This window comes from Cololabis saira, chromosome 1, assembly GCF_033807715.1.
Source record: "Cololabis saira isolate AMF1-May2022 chromosome 1, fColSai1.1, whole genome shotgun sequence".
NCBI classification, from domain to species: domain Eukaryota; kingdom Metazoa; phylum Chordata; class Actinopteri; order Beloniformes; family Belonidae; genus Cololabis; species Cololabis saira.
In genome coordinates this window covers 13,247,726-13,273,707 of record NC_084587.1, presented here as the reverse complement: position 1 = coordinate 13,273,707, position 25,982 = coordinate 13,247,726, and the positions used below count along the sequence as shown (strand labels likewise).

Genomic DNA, 25,982 nt, shown 5'->3' with positions numbered 1-25,982 from the left:
ATCGTACCGTATCGTGAGATTAGTGTATCGTTACACCCCTAATAATTATCGCATAGCACTTGTAACGATGGCAAATGAACTAAATATGGATGTTTTAAAAAGTCTTAGTTTGACCTCATTTAAGCATAGCATATGTGCACCACCCTATAGACACGGTTTTTAAGTGGAGTGAGTAGTATCTTACTGATGGAGTCATTTTGCCAGTATGTATCAGTCAGCATCAAAAAAGGCATAAAATGAACTGTGGCATTCCTCAGTGTTTAGGTCCAACACTTATAATATATAACTTATAATCTTTACCTACTTTCCTTTTTGGAGACACCATCAAGAAGCATAGCATCCATTTCCATATTTATGCTGATAACACAGCTTGAGTTTCACAATTGTATTTTAGATGTCAAGCTATGCAAAGCCTTTTCTATGGTTCATCCAGGACAAGACTTCTGAGATCTTAAAGATTGTTTCTGCAGATCAAAGACAGAAACTTCAAGTAAAACTGCAAAGTCAAAGTAAAACTTCGAGCCCTGGCACTGAACCCAAGTAATCAAGCAAAAAACATTTTTGACTCACATCTTAGATCCAAGTCTGTTTCAAAAAGTGAATTTTATCACCTGAAAAACATTTCCAGAGTACAACCGTGTTCCTCTTGAGCCAACGCAGACACTTGTGTGTGCTTTTATAACATTCTGATTGAATTGCTGTGATTCTTTCCTTCTCGTCTCCCTAAGGGGAGGGAAAAAAATCATCACAATTACAATTTCAGAAGCATGAATGCTGGAAGAGAGCACTCATTATGCCAGATTTACAGCATCTGCACTGACTACCTGTTTCTTCAGAACAGATTTTTAACATCTTAAATCAGCTATGTTGTGTAACATTTGACTGTAGACGTCTATGGTATCCAACTGAGTAACTGCTAGGTGCTGAGATCCCGAGGCTGCACATCTTAATCATAATTTCATCCACCACTGTGCTTGACACCCTGTGTGAAGTGTTTTTGCTGATATGCTCCCTTTTTTTTTTCTTCTTTTTGTATGGCGCTGTGCATTGCAGCCAAACACCTCCACTGGGGTCTCATCTTTTTGAAGTGCATGGTTTACAGAAGTCTAGTGGTTTGTTCAGATGGACTTTTGCAAATGTAAATCTAATCTGCTGCCATATGGAACCCTTCTCGTGGAAACCCTTACAAACAAACCACTCTCATTCAGTCTTTTTAATGTTGAAAAGACAGAGAAACCATGATCCTATTTGTTTTTTACAGGTTCACTGACCACTGCAAAGTCTGATGTGCAGGCGTTTTCAATTTTGGGAATATTGGCTACTGTAATTTTTATTTACATGGTGGAATCATGGAGTTAAAATTATTTCAAATACCGTATTGACCCGAATATAAGACGACCCTGATTGTAAGACGACCCCCTTTTTCAAGACTCAAATTTGAAAAAGACTTTTTTTTTAACACCAAATAAAATTTTTATACAGAAAATAATTACAGTACATCTGAAACAAATGATTATAACAATATACTTGAGAGAAAAAGCATGTTATTTTTGCCTCATTCAAATCATGATCCTGAAGTTTGCATCATAACTTCTTCGACCCACTTTTCTCCAGATTGTCGCTACATTTCTCCATTTTCTGTTATCTCTTCTGTTATTTTCTTCTCTTTTTTTTCTTACCGCTATTTTTTATTTTTCTTCTTCATGCTACTGCTATTTTTATTTTTATTCTTCGTGACAGGAGTTCCCTTTGGCCTGGGGAGTTTAGTTCGGCATTCGCTTTAAAGATATCAGGCGCCATCTAGCGGTGTAAATGGGTATAACGTCTAGACCCCGAATGTAAGACGACCCACACTTTTTCAGTCTTATTTCAATGCAAAAAACCCCGTCTTATATTCAGGCCAATACGGTACTTGCTTCTCTAAGATCATTGTATTGATGTTTTAGTTGAAAGTGCAGGCTTTATCACTTTATTAGAGATATATAAACCATCATTTGAACTCAGAAATTGAAGGTAAGAATATTCAAAACAGTCTAGACCAGCATCACTTGTCTATGACCTCAGGGTCATAACTAGGGATGTGTATCATTAGGAATTTATCGATACTAATACTCCTTATCGGTACCACTATTTATCGATACTCTTATCAATACCACGACATGTAATTTAGTGTATAAAACATAACATATATCAGCGGTGCTAAAATTGATAATGCATTCTCCTGAGTAAATGAACTACCAACTTAATGATTCATAATTTCACCTTGACTTGATGATGATGACAAAGCCGTGTCAGTCTACCTGCACGGCATGCTAACTTTAGCCTCGTTGTTTAGGTAGTCAAACACGCCGCACTCCTTAATTTTTATACTGTGAGCACACTGCAAGTGTTTCATGACATTGCTGGTGTTACCCCCCTTTGGACGCAACTATTTTCTGGCATATATTGCTTTGAGCCGAAGCTTCATTACGTTTGATAAAGTGAGTCCATACCTTTGATCGCTTAGCTCTGACGGCTGACATATTCGCTAGAGAAAACAATGGGGCACTATTTCATAACCTGTTGACGGCGGCAGTATCATTACGCGACAGTTATGTTTAGGGCTGAAACGATTCCTCGAATAATTGGAGTAATTCGATCACAAAAAATGATCCAGGAATTTTCTCTGCCGCGAGGAATTGTTTAATTTTGCAACTCAAAGCAGGTATTTTTCCCGGACTACGTGCTGACGCCACGCACGTAAAGGAAGGAAAAAAGAGGCGGCGGATATGTTTGGTTTTAACTAAAAGAAAAGGCAGAAAATGTCAAAAGTGTGGGAGCATTTCAAGCTGGACACCAAGGCGAACACTGTTGCATGTCTTCACTGTAAGACAGAGCTTGATACCACAACAGTATGTCCTCCCTTGGTCACCCGAGACACGGTAAAATTAAGTTAACGTAGCGCTAATTAATGAGATTAATGTTACGGTACCTTGCTAACATAACGTTAGCCCTGTGGAGGGCCAGGTTTCTATTAATTATGACGACTGTCGATGCGTGGCTAATGCATTTAATCTGTAAAAACACAGAGCTGTAGATTGATGAGGGTGAAAAATAAAAACGTAATAAAGCTAACTGGGTAGTTTTCAATTTTAGCTCTGTAGTCATTGATGGATAAAACATCAAGTAGCACTGGTGCCTAATAAGCTCCAATACAGCAGGTCTCATCATTTTATTTTGAACACTCAAAATCTTATCAAGACTTTAACTTAAAACCTAACTAGAACTTAAAATTTGCTTGACACAAATGAAAGTTCAATTGAAACACGTGGGAAAAACACCTAACCTTTTAAGTGACGTGTATTATCAGGTGTAATGGCATTTTTAGGTTGGAAATAAGAACATTTCTTGGTAAGATCCTTAGTTTTTTGAGTGAAGGCACTCAAGGCAGTGAATTTGGTCAACTGGTGTAAGTTCAGGGTTTTTAAATGCACAGCCATGAACCTACTGTATTATATAATTTAGTCTTAGTAATGTCAATTAACATCTAACATCTTATGTATATTCATAATTGCTCTTTAACTAAACAAAAATTTATTTTATCTGAATTTTTAGTAGAATACTCGATTACTAAAATATTCGATAGCTGTAGCCCTAGTTATGTTGCTCTGGGTAGATTCTCTTTAAAAAAAACTCCGATCATAGTATCATTTGTCCAGAATTTTTGGCTGTACTCTGGTACCGACCAATTAGGAACCGGTACCAAAAAAATACCGGCTCTCGGTACACATCCCTAGTCATAACATTAAATAAATTAATTCACACCTCTTTTTATTAAGTGAATGTAAAATGAACACCTACTGTACCATAATAAAATACACTTATTTTGTGGACATTTTATTATGCTGTATTACTTTATACACCTGTACGAAATGTATACTCAGCAAACCGTGGAACAGCTACTTAATTAAAGTAGCTATATAAAGGATTTTAAACATTTTTTTTTTTCTCATTTATCAGACTTTTCACACAATGTTGACTTGTATTGATTGCCCTCTCTTCTTTCTCAGGTGACTACTCTGGTGAATACCAGCAACAAAGGCCCATCCAGTAAGAAGAAGGGTCGCTCTAAGAAGGCTCATGTCCTGGCCGTGTCCGTGGAGCAGGCCACCCAGAACTTCCTAGAAAAGGGGGAGCAGATTGCAAAAGACAGCCAGGACCTCAAGGAGGAGCTCATTGCTGCTGTGGAGGATGTTCGGAAGCAAGGTAACTTTTAAATATTTTCATGGAGATGCTTTGTTGGCTGCTGCCGTTGTTGAGTAACACCGGTCAAGTATCGTCATTGTTAGTTGTCCCTTGACATGTTTTATTCACAATTGCATGTTTAGAAATTGATAATCTACCTCAGTCTGTATTATTATTATTCTACTCTGAGAGAATAAATTAGAATTTAAAGTTTTATTCAGCAGCGTGCCATATAAGTGTGTGCCTTGTTTCTAAACTTGAAGTGTCATCCATTATTTATAGAGAATCTTTTGGGAACCTTTTTTTCCTCTCTCTCTGTAGGTGGCTTTAAAAACACCTACATCAGATTTTTTTTTTCAATCCAGTTTTTCTACACATTCTTCACACTCTCAAATATGTTTTTATTTGCTGAAGTAGAATCAAATTATATTCCAGTTAAACATGAGAATATCATGGGCCTGTTGAAGTCTTTTGGGTTCTCTCCTGGTACTCCGGCTTCCTCCCACAGTCCAAAAACAAGCATAGTAGGTTAACTGATAATTAGATTGCCCATTTTTTGTACGTATGCCTGTTTTTTTGTCTGTATATTCAGATTCAGATTCAGCCGACTTTATTAATCCCTTTAGGAGGTTCCCTCGGGGAAATTGACATCTCCATCTCACTCACACAGCACTGTCATATACAAATCAAACACCCCAAAAACCAAACACCCATATAAAGGTAAAAAGATAAAAAATGTAAAATAAAGATGATAAAAATAAAACAAAAATAGAATAAAAAAAATAGAAATAAAAACTGCAGTGCCAAATAAATATATATATATATATATATATATATATATATATATATATATATATATATATATATATATATATATATATAAATATAAAAAAATGTGTAGATGTGTACTGCTGCTGCACAAAGAGAATTTCCCCATTGAGGGAGGAATAAAGGACAATCTAATCTAATATGGATAGAAAAGAAATAAGTATTATGTGTTATTGCACTGTCCTGGTTATTGCACAGTCCGGTTTGTTGTATATGTGGCCCTGCGATAGACCGGCGACCTGTCGGGTATAGGAAATGGATGGATGGATGGGATTAGAATATGTTATTGCTACTGTTGCTTACACAAGTTAGAAGTATTCTGTGATCCATGTGAAGCTCAGAGTGTTCGCCAGAGGAATATATGTCTTAGATTGAGCACATTTTAGCTGCTCAGCAGTCTGTGGACATGTTTGTCTGGTTCTCTTGAAGATGTGCAGTACATTTTCAATAGCAAACAGATCTGGATTACAGATGGGTCAGTCAAGCAGACGCGTCTATAAAGTCGTGCTGTTCTAAGTCATGCAGAATGAGGTCTGGCATTTTTCTGCTGAAATAACCACAGATCTCCAGGGGGAGGAGGAACAAAAGATTTGGATGGTACCATATGTCTCTCTAAACTTCCAGTCCATGCATCTGCATCAGTATTCACTCGTATATGCAACTGCGTGGTCACTGCACTTGCACCCACATACCATTACAGATGCAGATTTCTTTTCACCTCTTCCTGATAACAGCCTGGATCGTCTCTCTCTCCTTTGCCATTTAGACCCCTTTAGCTGAAATGTGGAATAATCTGACCACAAAGCACATGTCCAATCTTTCTGTCCATCTCAGATTAACTAAAGCCCAGAGAACTGAGTTTTGTTTTTCTGCAGAGTTTATATATGCCCTCCTCACGGATTAATGCAGCTGTAGGTTACATTTCTTGATGCAGCTGTGGATTGCGTGAAGTAAAAATAGTTTTCCCAAGATACTCTCAAACCCTCACGGCACTGACATTTTTTTTAACGCTCTGAATGTTTTCACAATAATGTGAACTAAAGATGTCAGTGACCCATGACCAGTCTTCAATCGTCTAGAATGGCGTTACTTGTATATTGTGTAACAGTTTCAGTTGTACATTGCCATTAATCCCCTCCCCCTTTTTTATTGTTTCTTTTTGTTATTACTGGCATTACCAGCATTGTTTTTATTTTATAAATTCTTTAAAGCTGGTCAGTGAAGACACAGAAAATGATTTTCTTTGTCCTTGCTTGTGCTAAAAAAACAGACCGTCAAACTGTCATATTAACGACTACTTTCAGGAATGAACAAATCAATGCCTGAAATATCAAGTAATGTTAAATAGTTAATGTGAAAGCACTTTATTCTTTTGCTGCACATGTTTGTTATGATTTTAGGGATATGCCAAATATATTAGTCCATCGAAATTGATAAAGATAATGCTCAGTCAGTCATAAGTGGAATGAGAAGTGCTACCGACATTACTCTAAAAATATTTATGGTGGGCTTAATGGGTGGGTAGTGTGCTTGTGACTGGCCTAAATGCATAATGTTTGCGAAAATCAGGGAAAGGTTGTTCACGTCAGAACATGTGAAATGCCAGCATGAATTTAAATGCTATACAGTCAGTAGTGGCAGGGCAAATCTGCTCATTTAAACAGAGTGAAACTCAGTTTTGAGCATTACTTCATGAGTGCAGCCTTGTGGACGTACAGTAATTAGTCTAGCTCTAGAGTTGTTTACCCTAAAGTCACACATCATTAAAACTTGGGCTGTATGTGATGGTGCGAAACCTTGATGAAGACATTATAGATTTTCACTCTCCGTAAAACCTATATGTTGAATAATAAAACCTTGTCTTTCTTGGTATTAAAAACTAATATTATGGTCATATACAGCGAAGGCTCAATTACCTGCTGTTTTAGCACAGAAAGCAAAGTATAGAGACCAATACAGATGTGACATTGCCCCATTTGAGATGTAAATTAGTCCAATGACTTGCTTGTTAGGCCACGTTTACACGTAGCCGGGTATTTACAAAAACGGATATTTTCCCCTCTACGTTTTCAAAAATATCCTCGTTTACACGGACCCGCATGAAAACGCTGTTACGTCATACCAGTCAATCAGAATCCTGGAAAAAACATCAACAAATGACACGTGTAACTTCCAGTTAAGGCTGATTTATGGTTCCGCGTTACACCAACGCAGAGCTTGCGGCGTAGGGCACGCGGCGACGCACACCGTACGGCGCGCATTGCCGCGTACCCTACGCCGTAGGCTCTGCGTCGATTTAACGCGGGACCATAATTCAGGCTTTACTTCCAAGACGGAACGAGAGTCTGAGAGAATTTAAAACGGGTAAAATAAAAGAAAATATTGACAGTGGCCAAACAAATTGTAAACGCAGGTCGCACTCATGACGCTGCTGGTGACGTTTCTGTCGCATAATGTGACGTAAATCTCAGTTTTCCTCCGTTTTCTCTGTTAAGACGCAAACGTGAAAACTGAGTTTTTGAAAATCTCCACTTTGGCCGGAGTTTTCAGAAATGATCGTTTTTGGGGGCTTTGACCTCCGTTTTCGTGTAAACGAACGGCCAAAACGCATGAAAACGCCTCAGTTTTTGCCCCGTGTAAACGGGGCCTTAGAAGCTTCATACAGAAGCTTATTGACAATGCAGGAGAGCCAGCTCCTCAGGTTAAAAAGTCAGCAGCCCCCCTATAGCCACGACACAAAGGACACTTCTGAGCATAGTCAACGTCTGTACGTAGAAGATGGATAGTTGAAGAGACTAGGAAACACCATCTATGTTAAACAGCATAAAAAACTACATTAAACCCACCTGTAAATCTCCCCAGACAGTTTCACAGCGATTCACACATTCATTTTGAAAAAAAAGACACTTTACATGTAATGGGTTCATTACATGTAACAACCACTGGTTGGGACCTGGGGGTCATTGCTGCACATGTGACTTGAGTGACTCACAAGAATAAATGTGTCAACCACTGTTTATAAGTCTGGAACTTTGTTACATAACAATATTACTGAATCAGTATGTTGAGCTTCTGGTGAAGCTTCGCAGTTAGCGTGATGTTGGCGTCATTGCTCATCTTACATAGTCTGCACCATTTGGCTGCAGGCACATGCTAACTACTGACATGAAAGTCTTGGCACACAGCTATTTGGCACATGGCGCATGGTTACATAAAATGTTGGTCCACAGATTGTCACTACAACTGTCATCAAAAAGCACTTCTTCCCACATGGTAGCAGTACAACCAACGTAAGGCTGTGTTCAAACGAAAAAAAACATTTACCTTCAGAGGCAAATTGAAAGAAAAGTGTAGATTTCTTGCATTTTTGTTTTTAAAACGTATGCATTTAAAATCAATTTGATCAAATTTTGCTCAAACAAATAAGATGTTATTTATTAGATGTCTCTAATATTACAACTAGATGCAAATGTAGTCATTTTCATTTGCCAACAGGTGAACAAAACATGCATGCAAATGTAAAATGCCTGTAACTGCAACCTCATTCATCTTGTCATGATAAGCTCAAAGTTTCTCACTAAAGGCAGAGGGGAATTCAGTAATCATACCCTTTTGTACTTTAGTTTCTATTAGCTGAGCCACAAGTCCAAACAGTTTCATGGTATGAATGTGTGTGATCTCCGTGGCAACCCCCTCCAAGAGGGATGAAGCCAAAGTGGTTGATTACTAGTAACAAGGTTTGTTCATCAGCTTGCACAGTTTTACTGACTGATTCATTCTTCTCTTCGTAGGATTTATTAATTGCATTTTTCTTTGATAAGACTTTTGGTCATTGCCATAGGGTAAACAATGTTATTTACCGAGTAATTTTATTGCATGCTTAGGGAGCTGTTGTTGGCAAATTCAGTACTGATCCTGCACAAAGAATTTATGGTCAGTATTTATAGGAATGCTTAGCAAGGGGCTGCTGTGGTCAGCACTGCTGCCTCCCAGCAAGAAGAGTGCTGGTTGTTCTGAGCTTTTCTTTGCAGTTGTTCTCCTGATGTCTACATGGACATTTGTCTGGTTTCCCTTTCTTCCCAATGTTCAAACATGTGTGTGAGGGAGTTTATTTGTGATTCTGAATTAACCATATGTTTCTAAATGAACATTCATGGTTTCTTGGCTTACCTTTCGATGGAGCTTTTTATCCTGCCTGTCAGTTGGGAAAGATTGCGGTTCCTCTCAACCTTGAACACGGCTTATCAGACATAGAAAGTAGATGGATGGGTGGATTTGCAGGGACATTTCTCTCCCCAACGGCTGTCTACTCGGATCAGAAATTCTTTCTTTTTTTTTGTTTTTTTACTTCTAAATAAAGAAATATTTCTCTTTAATAAATAAATCAAATAAGTATTTTTTGGGCTTTGATTGAGAGTTGTTTTTGTAATACTCTAGACATGTTTTTCTCTGAAAATGACCATGTTTGTCATCATTTTAATTGGTGGGTTTTTTTTTTTTTTACATTTTTACTGAAATTTCATCATCACATCTCGATTATTGTAACTTTATTTTACACATGTTTACAAAAAGGAATCACTGGGGTATCTTCAGGTTGTCCAAAATGCTGCTGCAGGCTAATAACGAAATCTCCCCTTCACTAATCCAGCTGCACTGGCTTCCCATTCACTACAGATTGCATTTTTGGGGAACATGGGTAGATGTTGAACCAGCTCTGAACTGGCAGTAGCAGTCAAAGCTAATGTTTGTGTACACTGGCCAAGTTATTTCACACCTCCTGAAATACTTGTAATGATGGCAGTAGTGTAACTTTGTTTTACTATTTTGGATCTATGTCGTACATATAGATCCAAGGGACATTTTGTCATCTCATTTCATTTACATCCCATTACAGCTTATATGCAGTTGATGTTAAACAATAAACATGCTGATGGTTACGTTATGTCAGGGGTCGGCAACCCAAAATGTTGAAAGAGCCATATTGGACCAAAAAAACAAATATGTTGGGAGCCGCAAAAAATTAAAAGTCTTGTATAAGCCTTATAATGAAGGCAACACATGCTGTTTGTATGTATATTAGTTATATTATTAACATTCAGGCAATGAATGCAAATGATTCGGTCCAAGAAACTAGGGCTGGGCGATTTTGGACAAAAATAAAATCACAATTTTTTTCTCTGAAAACCCGATTTTCGATTTCGATTTCGATTTTTTTGGTAAAACTACAAAAGACAATTGTTTCAAATATTTTATCTTTATTTTTAAAGAAAAATAGCAAACAATTTTCCCTATTGGGAATGAAGTGCAATTGAAAGATACTGTAAATCCTCCTTGAGTTTAGTAAAGTGACAACATTTACAATTTTCTTGACCAAACAAAGTGAACTAGACGAGCTCTGTCTGTAATGCAGCCAGCTGCAAAAAAGGAAAATCGATTTTCCAATTTTCCTTTTTTTAACATCGTCTTGATTAATAAATCCGATTTAGATTTTAAAATCGATTAATCGCACAGCCCTACAAGAAACGTTGAATCCTCTTTTCTCCTCAGTTATTTTTCTCTTTTTCCCTTTGGAAACAATCCCTTTGGCCGGTTTGTTTCCAACAGCCTCCTGCCTGGCCCCCCGCCCTGCTGGTGTGTGTCGCAGGCTATGACGTAAATCTTCTTAAACAGAAATGTTGAAATTTAATATTTATTCTACACATTTTTACAGCATTGGAAAACGTTAAGAATGTTTGTGTCATGTTTGTCCTCCTACAGAAACCAAATTAAAACAAAAAATAAATTTCCCTTTCCCACTAAACATTTTTGAAAAAGCTCCAGGGAGCCACTAGGGCGGCGCTAAAGAGCCGCGGGTTGCTAACCATCCGCGTTACGTACACATGTGCCATCTCTGTCTCAGACACTTGAACACAACGTTCAGCTTCTCCCTTTCCCATTTCAGGAGAGACTATGCGCATCGCCTCGTCTGAGTTTGCCGATGACCCTTGCTCCTCTGTGAAACGTGGCACCATGGTGAGGGCAGCTCGGGCCCTGCTGTCAGCTGTCACCCGTCTGCTCATCCTCGCTGATATGGCTGATGTCATGAGGCTGCTGGCCCATCTTAAAATTGTAAGTGCAATCATTCAGTATGTGATATGAACTTCCCTGAACAAATGGGTTCTTTGACCCTGTGGCCTGACGGCTCTAAGTTCAAAGTTTTGCATTCATAGGTTAGGTTGCATAAGACCTGCAATGAGGACTATTTTCATATAAACTGAATTAACTTCCCAAATCTTTTAACAGATGTAAGTTTCTTTTTCTGTGTTTCCATCCCTCCTCAATGTATTGAGTGTCCTATGATGTAATTGATTCCTTTTCCTGAATGATCCGCACATTGTAGGCTTTTATCACAAATATTAGCATATAAATGAGACGTGGAGCAGAATCCTGACAACCACTTCATCATAAATGCCCCAGTGTCATGAACTGCTCTTATTCATTGTAGTAATTTGATGAAAATGGGTTTCTTGGTCAATTATTATGACATTAGCTTGGGGCTTTTTAAGGTAAGTTAATACAGAAAGTGAGGGGAAAAAAACAATATGCATTTGGTGTAATCTGAGACAAACTCATGCCTGCAGACATTCAGTCTCTCAGTTAGTCCTGCACACTCAGTCCTTTTTTCAATCTTCCTTCTTGGAGCTCACACAGGGGTTTAACTCAAGCTTGTATAAGCCCGGCCATCTCAGCGGCCACTTAAAAACCTACCTGTCTCTCTTTCTCCTCTCAGTTCAATTACATTTTCGGCTACTCTTTCACGAGGTGGTAAAAAAAAAAGGGTTTACAATAAAAAAAATGCATCCACGAAATGGACTGAGGCTGCTGAAATAATTCTATGCACAACTTAATGGTGATTACATTGTTCAAATCTAATTGACACTAAAAATAAATGATATGAGAGCAGTTTTGAGGAAAAAAACAAGCTCACCACATACAAGATTGGCAAGTTTTGTTCCGTTTACAAAAAAATAAAATTAAGAATGATGCAACACATTCGGCATTGTTTTCTTACTTCAACTTGGTCTTTATTCAGTTGTGTTCAGAGGTTTTAAAGTCTGTCTGTGTTTGTGGTAGGTGGAGGAGGCCTTGGAGGGAGTAAAGAATGCTACCAACGAGCAGGACCTGGCCAACCGCTTCAAAGAATTTGGAAAAGAGATGGTCAAGCTCAACTATGTGGCTGCCCGGAGACAGCAGGTATCTTGAAACCTCACATCTCATGATTTCATGAATCATTTTTTTCCAGTGAAATGACATTTTCTTAAATAGTATTTTGGCAGCAATGTTAACAAAATATCAACTGGAGGTTTTGCGCTGCATGTTACCACATCATTTTTCTTTTTCTTTAATTTCTTTTGTGGTCTTGTGTCAAAAATTTCTTGGAGGATTTTTCAAGCAAACATCAGCCTGGCAGGAGACTGTACTGCCGAGTCGTCCCAAAGCAAATCACTAAACTGAATTCTATCAAGCTGCACAGCTGCAGATCTGCTGAAACCGCTTCTAACTTTGTGCATTTGGAATTAAACTAATTCATCTCATGGGAGTGGAATTTTTCCTTTCTTTAAACAGTATTTTTCTTGAAATAGGATCTAGTTTTTATGTATTCCCTTTGTTGTGAATTACTGATGCGTTCCTTGTTTTTGCCTGTATTGTTTCTGTTGTATTTATTTTGGGAGATGAGAGTGGTTGCTGCTGCTCACCTGAGATCCTTCTTCACCTTTTCAGGAGCTCAAAGACCCTCAGTGTCGAGATGAGATGGCAGCTGCTCGTGGAGCTCTGAAGAAAAATGCCACCATGCTGTACACGGCCTCACAGGCTTTCTTGCGGCACCCGGACGTGGCGGCCACACGTGCCAACCGAGACTACGTGTTTAAGCAAGTCCAGGAGGCCATAGGCGGCATCTCCAGTGCTGCTCAAGCCACCTCTCCCACCGATGAGAAACATGGACACGCCGGCATCGGAGAACTGGCTGCTGCCCTCAATGAATTTGACGTAAGTCAGCAGGCATGCTTTTATTCATCCAGTAATGCTTTTGGTATACTGTACATATTTGTCTTTGGACATTGTGGTTTTTATAATCTCATAATAGGGGAAAAGAAACATGCTTTTCATTTTTGTCTGAGAGATCACCAAGTTAGTCTTTAAGAGAGACTAACAATGGTGGCTTGTAGCGCTTCATGTAATTCATTTTTTTCACACAATTTCCCTCATTGCACACTTTTCAAAACACTTTTTAGAAATACTGCTATTTGGACAATTTTGTGGGAGTTAGAACTTCAGTGTCTTAAGTGTTTAATTTTATTCCATCTGTCTCTGGCAAACCCATGCCTTTGTTTTCGATCATGTGGTTAATTTGTGTTATTTTCCTTGGCACTTTTTAAAATTCACACAATACAACAAACTATCATGCATAGAAATGGTTTTCATTTCAACGTGACTTTCTGCTGCCATCTAGTGGATGAAAACTGACATTGACCCCGGGCCGACATCCTTTCAGAACCAGCTCTGCAATTTGGTTTTACAAATATTTGAATTAAACCTGATTTTGATTGAAAGTGTCTCGTAGGATAGAAAACCAACAGCGAGGGAAGCAGCAGGCTTCAGAACCTTTTGTTAAATTCAAACGCAATGCCATGATTTATGCATCAGATTTAAAGACATTTGTACAACCCTCATCTCGTTTCCTGACCAATGAAGCCAAATCTGTGTTTGCATGTAGATTTATGAGATGAAGCTGACGCATATAAAACAATTTTAAATTCAGCACCACGTCATTCAAGAATCCCAACAAAACATCGGCATACAGTCCAACTGATCATGATACCTTCAACAGCTCCAGTTTGAAATAATGTTAATTATTAAATTTCGACTGGGTTGTAAAATATGGCTGTGTATGTATACAAATGTATACAAACTGGATCAATAATTGCAATAAATTGTAAAGTAAGAGACTCTCAGGTTGTGTCACTAAATCACCAGCCTCCATTTGTTTCTGAAGTGCACAGTTTTGACATTTTAGCTCTAAATAACAACTGAGTTACATTTAAAAATGTGAAATATATCATTCAGTTTCAGAGTGACATCACTGTTTTGTGTAATGAGAATTGAAATCCTCTGCAGCCTTGTAATATTTAATCCTGTCACGCCACAGCAGATAGAAGCAGCCCTACATTTTGGTGTCAGGAGGCATTTGCAGTCTTTTTTGTTCTTTTCTGCGGACTTTGAAAGTCTGCTTTTAATATTTAAGCCTGTTTCAGCCTACTTTGATGTTGCTTTTCTCTTGTAATTCATATTACTTTTGGTTTTATAGAATTTGTGGAGCCATTTGTCAGAAACCCAGATATTACTGGATTAAGCTGTGAAAGATTGTTTTTACTCTGATCTTTCACTTGAATTTTTTGAAATGAGTACTTTGGTTCTTGCTATTTTTGCTCATTTTTCTAGCCATTAGCGCTCCATTTCTACAGGTTTGCACATATCAAGACTCTCCTGTAGTGTATGCATCATTGGTAACCTGTTTTAAAAGATACTCAAAGTGTGGATCCCTTTTTTTTTTAAAGTCGTTAAAGGCTCATGATGTCACACACTCATGCACTACAGCTGTGACATAAGTAAAGATTATGACAGTTTACAAAATAGTTGAAGATTAGGATCAGGCCTTGAACTCATTTAGCCTCCAAGCATGCCACTCTGACATGCTAGTGACATCTTGTGGTGATAGTTTGGAAATAAAAGAACCCAACATTTACATTTGCCTGTAGAGAAGTGAAGATGCTCCTGATGGGAGCTATAGCATCGAAGGTGATGAGCTGGATGAAACCTTGACAGCGAGAGCTGAGAGGAAAAACTTAAGAAAGGAATTAGAAACTTTCAGAGCTTCCAATAATGCCCCCTTCTCATCATGCCGTTCTTTTAATTTTACATGAGGCCAAAGTTGAAATTAATCAAATGAGCTCTGTTCTTTATGCAAAACAGTATGGGATCCTGGAAAAGCAAAAGATATACTTAATTCAATTCCGTTCGGCTGGCAGACAAGCAGCAGTTAAATTAGACAAATTGCCCTTTGCTTCACCCCCTGCGTTGTACTGACACTTGCGCATGTTTAATTCCCAACTTCCCACAGAGTCAAAGACCATGGTCAGGTCTTCTCTGAATACTAATAAACTGATATAGTGAGCCACGAGGCACAGTGGTCTTTTTAATTTAATTTTTTTTGTGTACATGACTGTGCATTGGCTTTGGTTTTAGGGCACACACACAATCTGTTTGACGTCAGTTTGCTGATTAAACACATTCACAGTAGGCTGTTCTTCTGGTTTTCAATCATCCAACTGCTTCTCATACTACTAATTTTTGATATTTTTATTACGTTGGTGTGTTCTGTCTTACACAGCGGACATGATAATAATACAGAGTGTGACTATACACAGATCAATGTCCTTTAAAACTGGAGCTCGGTTGAGTATTTGTGGGAGGTGAACGAGTTCAGGTCTCCGTCAGATAAACTGATCATCATTCTGGTCACACTGACTTATTCATTTTATACCACCGTATCTATATCTCTCACAGCCTCTTCAAGTCATGGATTACATAATATTTAGTCACTGAAAAATGCAGATACGAGATCCAGTAAGAATCTCCTTCACACTTCGGACACTTAACTGGTTTTGTTAGAATTAAAGAAACGTAGTTGTCTTAAATCTTTCCATTTTTATGCCAAGAATATGTGCCGCCATCCATAGAGTCGAGGGGAATCCAGATGAACTCTGTTCTACTCTGTCGACATGTACATTATCAAAGATGTTGAGCTTATCCCTCCAATGGCCCCCGAGTAACCACACTTCCTGAGGGTGGAGGTGGGCGATGAGACAGATCTTTTTTTTTTTTTAATAAATCAATTCATTTTAGACTGTTTTGCATTTAGGGAAAAAAAAAAGGACAGCAAGGGATTCAATTGACTTCATTTTGGGTGACTTTCAACAGAGACGCTGCCGTTATGCCTGTGTACTTTTGGGAGCCCTTAAATACACACAATAAAGCATGTGAGAGGAATTTAGATCAGTATTTTTCAGTTCATCTTTAATTTTCTCTGTTAAAGGAGCATGAGGCTCCTTTTAAGAAATGAGACTCTCTAGCGCCACCCTTCGCCACGACGGCCGTGGGGGGAACTGCAGCCAACAGCGAAGCCGGCACGGGAGAACGGGGAGAACGTGCATGCAGCGTCATGTGACGTCACATCCGCCGCCCAGCGCGGGAAATTCGGAGTCCGAATTGCAGCACATTTTGCAGCACACAGCCTGTTCAAGGCAACGGAGAGATACACTAGAGGGCTCATTCGTTTTGGTTCAGAACGCTTCATCTGACATTATTACTAGAAAACTTAAACCGTATACGCATTTTTTTCATAAATCCTGCCTCTTGCTCCTTTAATTTCAAATCACATTAAAGTCACTTTGAAGTAGCAATACCACTTCGGACCACATGGGGGCATATGGCTCTGCTGAGTTGGGATAAACAACCATTGACAGTTGTGTGCTAATAAGTGGGGATCGTAGATTGTATAAAACAATGGACGAGGCACTAGGTCAAGTGACTCGTTGGTTCCTGAACAGCTGTTTTTGAAGCCAGTTTTTCTTGGAACAGGGTGAAACCATGTTGCTCGAGAGGCTGATATGAAAACGCCCAGCGTATGTCAATCAAAGTTAGCTTTGGCTCCCAGCTCCTTCAGCCAAACCCCCGCCGAAATAGCTGCAGAGCTGCCTTCAGACATTTACAGCAGAATATACCGTGACACATGTTGACGCGGCGGCAAAATCAAAAATAAATGCCACATTTAGCCGATGTTGGAAAGTATAAACAGGTGGTTGCTTCGCTAAGGGAGGTAGCGTGACAATAATAAATGAGCAGGTGACAGCTGCCAGCTATTGGCTTAGCTGACTGTCAGTCATATTAGAAATAAATGTATGCTTTTGTATACATTTTCGTGACGTGGTACAAAAAAATGTACCGTCCTCAGAGTTGTCATGGACGTGAAATCAAAACAATTGAGACCAAAACGGCTTTTTGACACAGGCTGTAAATCTGTTTTTGCTGCTCTGAAGTTTTGGAGCCAGCCTCTATCATTTGGTATCTCCGTTGCACATGAGCCTCAACCCAGAGTTCGATGGTCACGGCTTGGTGGGACGCTACGGCACATCTTGTAATACCACTCTGTCCATCTACTAGTGGACATTGTTGTGCGTTACTGGCACAACAATGTTGTGAACTTTATTGGGCTAGGCTGCGCCCATGTGGTCACATGTGGTATTGCTGTGTAGTTTTTACTGTAGTTACTGATGTCGGACATAAATGTCAGTTTTAGTTGGATTGATCACTGTGGTTTCAAACAAAATGTCATACAGGATTTTCTACTGATTATTAGCAATATTTAAATTTTATTTTTAAGGGTAACAATGGATAGATATGTTATTTTTCTCAGAACTCAATATGACGAATATAATCATCATTTGGTTTTAAGTTACGCTTACATACAGCAAAATATTTGTAAAATCTCATCCAGCATAAAAATATGATGGAGCGTTAAATGAATCCCCTTCAAGTCGTCTTTTTTTCCCTCATGTTTGACAAAATATACCTGACACTTCTCTGTTTTTACCAACGTAGATTTGTTTTCATTGTTGGAGGAAATTTCTCTTTCACCACGGGGCCGTTGTCATTTCACCCATGAACCATCTCTAACTGCTTTCCTTTTCTCTCTTTTAAAAAAAACAAAACTTTAGTAAGTGGCAGTAATATATTCAACACGCTGAAAATGGACCATACTGTTACAGAAATTGTCAGGTTTAGGTAAAGTTGGAATTTGCACAAAGTATGACCACTTTTAAATTGGATGTGCAGGAGGGGCTCCGTCATGTAAGAAAGAGTCTTTATTTGGAGAAATGAGCTCAGTGGGAGGACAGATGGAGTTAAGGCCCTGCGGGGATGTTGGTAATTTTGCCACACTGAAGCACACACTTAGATTTTTAGGTCACAGCGCAGATACACAATGTGGCCATTACTTTAGATTAAAATGCCTCGAGATGTACCACAAATTGATCATGAAAATATTGACAAGTACAGTCAATCAATTCCTACGGCTGGTTATGCTGCTTGAGGGTGAGCTGTTTAGCAGCGTCGCACTCTCTTCGTATTTATATTCAGACGTGAAGCAGACTGCAGCTCTTACCTGGTAACTGCACTCCCCATCTTAATATGCAAAGATCTGTTTTTTATCTCTGTGATTCATATCACTTTGAGCATCTTTATCTTTATACCATCAAAGGCACAGTACTTGATAAAGCCTTTTTATAATGTGACTCTGTATTTCCTGCACCTTCGCACTTATTTTGATGTGTCACATAAAAGCATCACCAGTGAACGGTATAGTCAGTGCTTCTCACATAAACTCTTTTAGTGTTGAAAAATGAAAGAATACTGTTACTTGAGAAATGTAAGGGAAAAGCCTGTCAGCATAAGCACGAGTTAGAAGGGGCTTTCATTTTATTCTGCTCCTGCTGCGGCTGCTTTCCATTAGATGAGCCAAGAATTGCAAAGAATAGATGAGGGTGATCTCTTTTAACATAATTGTGATTGCATCAAAATGATTGCCCCGTCCTCGGCATTCATTCTTCTTCCTCAACCAGCAAATTAGATTTGTCTCCTTCAGAGCAGGGATAAATGATTACATCTTTGTGTTTTTGAAATTTTTCCTGATTACGTCAAGTTTGTGTAGGTGCAGTCGTCTTTATGCGTCACATCTGCTTTGAGCGGCCCGGTGCAAACAGGTGGTCAAAAAGGCAGCTGTTCCACTGCATTAGCCTCAGCATTGAAGCCCACAACGTGTTCCTAAAATGACCAGCAGATGGCAGTGCTTAATTGTGTTTGATGCTCGCTCGTCGCTTCCCTCTCCGATTCCCCACCCTCTCCTATCTTTTCCATTTTTATCCCCTTTTGCTTCAAGTCCTTGGATACAGAGATTTTCTGTCCTGCTCAGAGCAGGAGTCTGCATCACCTTCTACGGTTTTGTAAAAATAATTAGATTGAAGCAATTTTCTGCTTCTGAGATGTTTTGATGCATATAGATCCCTGAATTGATCTTTGCCAGCGAGAATTGAATATTGGATCATCAGATTCAGCCTTTTCATTCCGATTTTCAAAGCCCATAAATGTGTGATGGTAAAAGCCTCCTGATTTGAGCTTTCCCCTTTCTTATGTTAGTCATCTTGTACAATCACGGCTTTCACACAGCTCCGGTAATAAGAATTCTGTTAACGTCTCTTTGTGCCCGTGTATGTCCAGCTTAAACACACGTGGTCAAAACCATAAAAACGTTGAGTATTATTGAGCCTGCAGCAGATGTCCACGTTGCCCTAGATCATTTCACTACGGTTCACATTTCCATCTTCTTGTGCTCTGCAGCAGCTTTCTTCTTTTTCTTCTTCTTCTGTGGATTATTCACTTTTCCCCGTTCCTATCGTTCCATTTTGTTCTCATTGTCTGATGTTTTGAACCACACAGTGCTATTTGAAATGCAAGCAGGCTTACAGGCATACTCTCAGCCCATTTGTTTGCAGCATTGCATTGCTATGCAAACACCCCTCCTTATATTGCAGGGCCTGTAGTCTCACTGCACAAGCCTGTGCTGGTCGTCACTCTGCATACATTACAGGCTAACTATAACTGGATTTACTTTCTAGCTCAGGGAGAGAGCGTGCATTACCGCCAGGGCTTCGAATCTCACTGTAGCAAGCTTCAGCTCCAAGCACAAACCGCTTCCCGACCCTTCATGCATGTATCTGTGTCACAAACAGGTAATTGGCCACTTTTGTTCATTGGATAACACACTAAAAACTTGCTACAGCTAATATAGAAAGAGAGCGAGCAGACGCCGACTACCCACTTACTGTCTATCTCCCTTTGTGTGGGGCACCCATGTGATGATGAAGTACACGTCTTGTTTTTTGCTATTTTCATTCTTTCCTTGGCAGCATGATGGATAAGTTTGCCTTGTAGTATGAGCAACAGACAAAGTTTTCCTGTTTGTATATATGCAGTGACTGCACGGCGATGACCTTTCAGTGCATTGTATTAGTGTATGAGATACTGCTGGACTAGCTTCTGAGACGGTGGCTGGGGAGCAACCTGGCTCTAATGTATGTAGATGTATTCTGAACAGAGGGATAGCTTTCTTGGTAATTGCTATATCAATCTGTGCAGTCCTATCCTTGCTGTCTCATTCCAGGCTCTTATTTTCTCTCCCACTTTGCTCGTCCTCCCCACGCACAGACTGCTCTCGCCGTCCGGAATCTTGAACATGCGAGCAATCGCGAGTGTATCTTGATGTCCACGAATAGTGACACTTTGATGGGGAAGGTCAAACGTATACATGCACAGGCACCCAATCATGAAATGCACACAGGCACCAAATATTAATAAACGCATTGAGCAGAGTTGCAAAAGTGCCAGACCTATTGACAGGGACCCTGCTGTGTTCAATAAAACTCTTACTTTCACTGTCATTTTCACCTTGACTGAGCCACGTGTCGGCCCAGAGGTACACCTCCTAATTACAACATCTTCCGCTCGCTGATTGCAGCACTACCTTGTTTCTCCGTAGACAGATGCACCTGTCAAGAGAAATATGAATAGGAGACCTAAGCCGAAGTAATGGGACATGACCAGGGAAAATGGAGTAGTATTGGTTTGTTTGTTGCTCCACGGTAATTAGCTGCTGACTGTCCTGTCTTGATGGCAGTAAGGCACGAGGGAGAAGTGGAGGGAGAGGAAAGAGTGGAAGAATTCCTGGTAAACAAAATCCATACTCGTTAGAGCCGGCGCTCATACGCCGAGGTCTGTTGTGCTGCTTCTTCACGGTCCCTCCAGAAGGTTGTCAGCTTCCTCAGCTCTACTTATTTTCAATTGTACATTCAGTCTTGCTACATCAGATTGGCTGGTTTGCCAAGTGCACTTTGCCTTTTTTGAATGCAGATGCTTGCACTTTCAGATGGCAGGGCTCAGCTGCTATCACAACAGTACAGACTATTTGTGTTCGGTGTTTAATTTATGTCTCCTAGTTTTTAGCTGCTTTTAACTAAGCTTTCACTGTTTCGTTTTTTTTTTTTTTTTCTTTGGTTGGCATTCTTAGCCGGCAGGACTGAAATAGACGGAAATTAACAAAGCATGGATGGTTAGGGTATACTCCAAGCACTCTCTTCATATATGGACAGCTGCTCTAAATTAAACTGCAACAGCCACCAAAGTGAAATACCTCACTGCATCTTCAAACCTTTCTCAGCATAAAAACTCTTGGGACTTGATTCCTGAGTGGGTGCAGCAAATTACTTTTTTCTTCTTTTTTTTTTATCTTTCGTTTCCTGTGTCTTGCCGTGCCGTGGAGCACGTAAGAGCCCGCTTGCCCACTCAGTTCTGCTCAGTCTTATGGGTGCGGGGGCACGCTGGCGCCTGTACAGTACATGTATTGTATGCAAGCAGACAGATTCACAACTTGCATCATGTGTCACCTGTAGAGGGGACGGTCAGCGCTCGAACGCCACTAAACGTGTCTGGTGTCACACACTTCAGTCCAGGAACAGAGAAGGTTTTTAGTCGGTCTCACTGTCCTCCACAGTTTGTGTGACTCACAGTTCACCGGCTTTGATGACTTTTTGAAATGTATTATTTACTCCCACGCATCTTTGTTGTACTTGGACAAATAATTGGGACACACATGCATGAAAGCTGAGAATCCTACTGTGCTGTCTGACGGGAAACTCCTTGTAGATCTCAGACAAAACCAGAATAAAAGATTATAAGGAAGCTGCTTGTCTTCTTTTTACCGTCCATGTTGCAATGCTAAAGCTGCTTCAAAGTCTGGCAGCATTAAAATACAAAAAGCTTCTAGTCTCTTGATGTAATACTACAGATGCTCCACGTTGCAAACATTTAGACTACCTAAACCAAATAAGCATATAGTTAGAATCACTTCTTTTTCATACTGTTGTATAAGTTGTTTCAAGTTTTGTATAAATGCCAAAAAGGGAAAAGGTCTGCCCAATAATGGAACTGTTTGGGGAAAAAAAATAAATGAAAAAAAGCAAGTCTATTAAATAAGGAAAAAAAAAATTGGATGATAAACGGATGATCCAGATGGATGAGTCGAGGCTGCTTCATAACACAAACTACTAAAAATGGCTGTTCTTTACTGGAGCCTCAGAGGCACGATGAAGTCAAAGCACCCAAGGAAGGTATTTTAAATAATGCAGCCAAGGTTTTCTTGCTTTGATATATCATGTTTTCTCCTTTTCCACTTCAGCTTTAAGTTATCATAAAAAAATATCTAAGTAGCCTGCCTAGAATTTCCATCCGTGAGGAGAATCAACTAATAGCGAGGCATGCTTGTTTGAATAATGCAGACCTCATACTCTCTGATTTCCCGTTGCGAGGTCTTATCCCCGATCCGTGTTTGGAAGACGCTGCACACTAATGCACCAGTGGCGTTGCTTCAGCGAGTGTGGCATTGTTGACACGTCATGTTGGCTGGGATTTTCAGATAACCTACGGCTCTATGGCTGTGTGTTCATTCAGCGATCATCCAGATCTAGATTTGACATCACAACAACTAGAAAAATCCTTTAAAACTGCACTTTTAGCCAGATTATGTGACGTGTGGTTAATGTTTAACAAATGATGCATCTTTTGCAAAGATGTCAAATTTAGCCTATTATATTTATGGTACCCATTTGATTCATGATGAATTTTTTTCTTCAGCTTAAATGTTGGAGGGGAAAAAGCCCTTTGAATGGTATTTAATGTAAGAACCCAGATGAGTCATTTCCCATCATCACCATAGCTTTTACTGTCAATACCTACTTGGCACCAATGAAATCTACCATTCTTTTTGCCTGATGCTTCACCAGCATTAAGTCTCGATCCTGTTAGTTCCACATCGCCTTTATCCCTTTTCCAGTCTTTTTTTAAATCTCGCAGTGGTGTCTGCTAAGCAGTATGTCCGTGACACTTTGCGCATGCTGTTCCCACTTTCAGCCTAAATGGCAACCAGTAGCAAATGTTTCTTGGCAGAATTTCTCTCTTTCTTTCCTCCTTTTCTTTTTTTGCATCTTCAGAGTGTCGTGTCTAGTAAATGGTGCAGCAGTGGAACGTGAAACTTTTAGAAAATTAATCTTTTTCTCGTTTGCCAAGCCCACTGGCTGCCTTTTACCAACCCCCCTCTGGCTCTCCTTGCGGATGGAAGTGGCGCGACTCGTATTCTCATTTAGTCAATCATGTGAAACACAAACGAGTGAACATTAAACACATGACTACGAGTCTTGTAAAGAACACGATGTTATCTGCCTGTTTTGGAAAGCAGTGTGCAGTGTCATTGATCTCCACTGCTCATGCTGTGCATTTAGGAAGGTAAGTGATGTGGAATCTTGAGCTGATCTCAGGCCAGAACATGAGAACAGAGAACAGAGATGCGCTGGTACACAGCTCCTTAAACATTTCAGTTTCACAGGGAGGTTTAAATCAAAGTGACTGGACTTCCTTTTTTTCGGTTATTGAACACATTTCACCTTCCATCCTGACCGCACTGGACACCGTAACGGAAAACTGAGAAGCATCTTATGCCTTTGCTCTGTGATTAAAAGAAAGTGTTAGAACCGTAACTCGCTTCTTCTTCTCAAGGGTTTAATTTCAGGGACAGGAACAGAGAATAGTACACTCTCTTTCAGTCAATACGGGGACCCTGTCTCCATCATCGTCATGGTAGTGATGGTTGTCACGCTGTAAAAAGAGCAGCTACAGCCTCAAGTGCTAAACAAAATAATATTCTGGAAAACTGTCAGAAAGTTCGGGTGCTGCTTTTATTTATTTATTTATTTATTTATTTATTTATTTATTTATTTATTTATTTATTTATTTATTTATTTATTTATTTATCTAATTAAGCGGTTCGTTCTGCCACATTAAGACCCAATGCTATTATGACTTCCTAATGCGACAGCGTGCAGTTCAGACGTGTGCCGTGTTAAAAGCGATGCACAGTTATTACCAGGTCCAGACTTTAAAGACTGCCGTCAAACATCCTACACCGAAGCTCCAGGAAACCCGTTCAGACATGACACGGACGCGTTCCGGTGCTGTTAGATTAATGGAAAGCACTGAATGTGTTTAAAAGGGCTTCAGAATCAGCGGCGTGCATGAAAGAAATGTGCACAGAGGGATAAAACAATCCTGCAGTTCCAGTCGGCTGTCAGCAGTCTGCCAGTCACCGTTGTGACTGCGTTTGAAGGAGCAGTTACAATTAACTCCTCCGATTTGCTCTGTTGTTTAGTTAAGGATCCTTTTCTATGTTAAATAAAACTGTCTTGCAAATAAATGACTGCTTGTTGTTTTTATCCCATATTCCATTACACTACGTGACCTATATTTGTAGCCCATTTTCTGAAGGGGGAAAAAATGTTTAGCTATATTTTAGTCATATGTACTTGTGTAAAGAGGCAAGCGGCAAAGGGGTCTGGGGTCAATAGGATGGATAGAGGCAATGTTTGCCTGCAATGAGTTGGTTCGGGGTTCTCGTTGTGTTTAACGGAATTTGAAAAGGAAGTAAATGAAAAGAGAAGTGTATTCATGTTCAAATGCGGCCCGAGCCCCCCTCCGCCGAGACTTTTTCCGTTATACATTCATAGGATGCGCAGTGGTCTGGGGGTTTGCACCATCACTGCAGAGCTGGAAGGTTCCCAGCTCTGTGTCGAGTTCATGTATTCATTCTGCGCCGGCGTCGGGCTTTTTGTTCTGCAGCTTTGGAAGAGCTGCTTCAAAGAAAAGTCAACAGGGCTGTCAAATTCTTCTTTTTTTATTCTTTACCATCATATATTAACTGGTCTGCCTTTTCAGATAGCGACTTTCAAATCTCGCTGAGGTTCTACGTATGCTTGGCGTGTCATTCATACGTTCACAGAACACTTCACAAACAGACCGTAGTCATCTTCAAACGCAGAGTAGTCCGATCTTCACTGATCCACAGCTGTCGGTGCTCGACCGGCCTTCATCAAAGGGAACACAGTTTGCAGTCATAACTACTAGGTATTCTTGCCACATGTGTGCTATGTGTTGAATGAAAAACATCTAAGTAGTAAGTAAAAGTAGATGAGGAACTTCCCTCCAACAAAATGTTGCAGCTGCCTTTCAATTTTATTTCTTATGCAAATATTTGAACAACTCGGGCTAGGGCTGTTCGATTAATCGATTTTAAATCGTAATCGCGATTATGTAATTAGAACGATGTTAAAACGTGAAAATCGAAAAATCGATTTTTCACTTTTTTTTTTGACCTTGTCTGCACACATATTAATGATTGATACCATATAAATGATTGATGGAAATACCTCTCAATACCTTCGACAAGTGCCCCATCGGAGAGGCTCTTTAGTGTAGGAGGGGCGTTGTAACATGCCACCGGGCATCCCTCAGGCCAGATGCGGTAGACCGGCTCGTGTTCCTTGCAAAAAACTTGCAAATGTGAATAGCAAATGTAATGATTGACATTACACACCTCTACCTCCTTCATGGGTTGCATTATTATTTAGCATGCAAAGACCCAGTTTAGTTTAATTAGAAAATGTCTTGTTTTATTTAATTGGAAATATAACTTACTGTATGTTTGCAAGTGCTGATTTGCTGATTTTTTTTTTTCAGAGATAAAACTTTATATTTTATTATATTTTTTTAAACTTTTTTTCAACTTATTTTACCGAGTTTTGCACTTTATTCATTCATTTTTGGTTTAATAAGAGCAAAGTTTGCACTTAAAGCCCAATGGGGCAAATGTTCAATAAAAAAACAGCATATTTGAA

General features: G+C 39.5%; 1 protein-coding gene across 2 annotated transcripts in view; it reads left to right on the top strand.

Moving 5' to 3' along the window:
- The window catches only part of ctnna2 (catenin (cadherin-associated protein), alpha 2), a 375,232-nt gene that overhangs the window by 62,021 nt on the left and 287,229 nt on the right, over positions 1 to 25,982 (top strand). For both annotated transcript variants that reach the window (XM_061741302.1, XM_061741389.1), the window contains exons 3-6: positions 4,050 to 4,245; positions 10,994 to 11,160; positions 12,166 to 12,285; positions 12,814 to 13,080. In XM_061741302.1, coding sequence (XP_061597286.1) covers positions 4,050 to 4,245; positions 10,994 to 11,160; positions 12,166 to 12,285; positions 12,814 to 13,080 — 750 coding nt within the window. The remainder of the gene's footprint in view (positions 1 to 4,049; positions 4,246 to 10,993; positions 11,161 to 12,165; positions 12,286 to 12,813; positions 13,081 to 25,982) is intronic.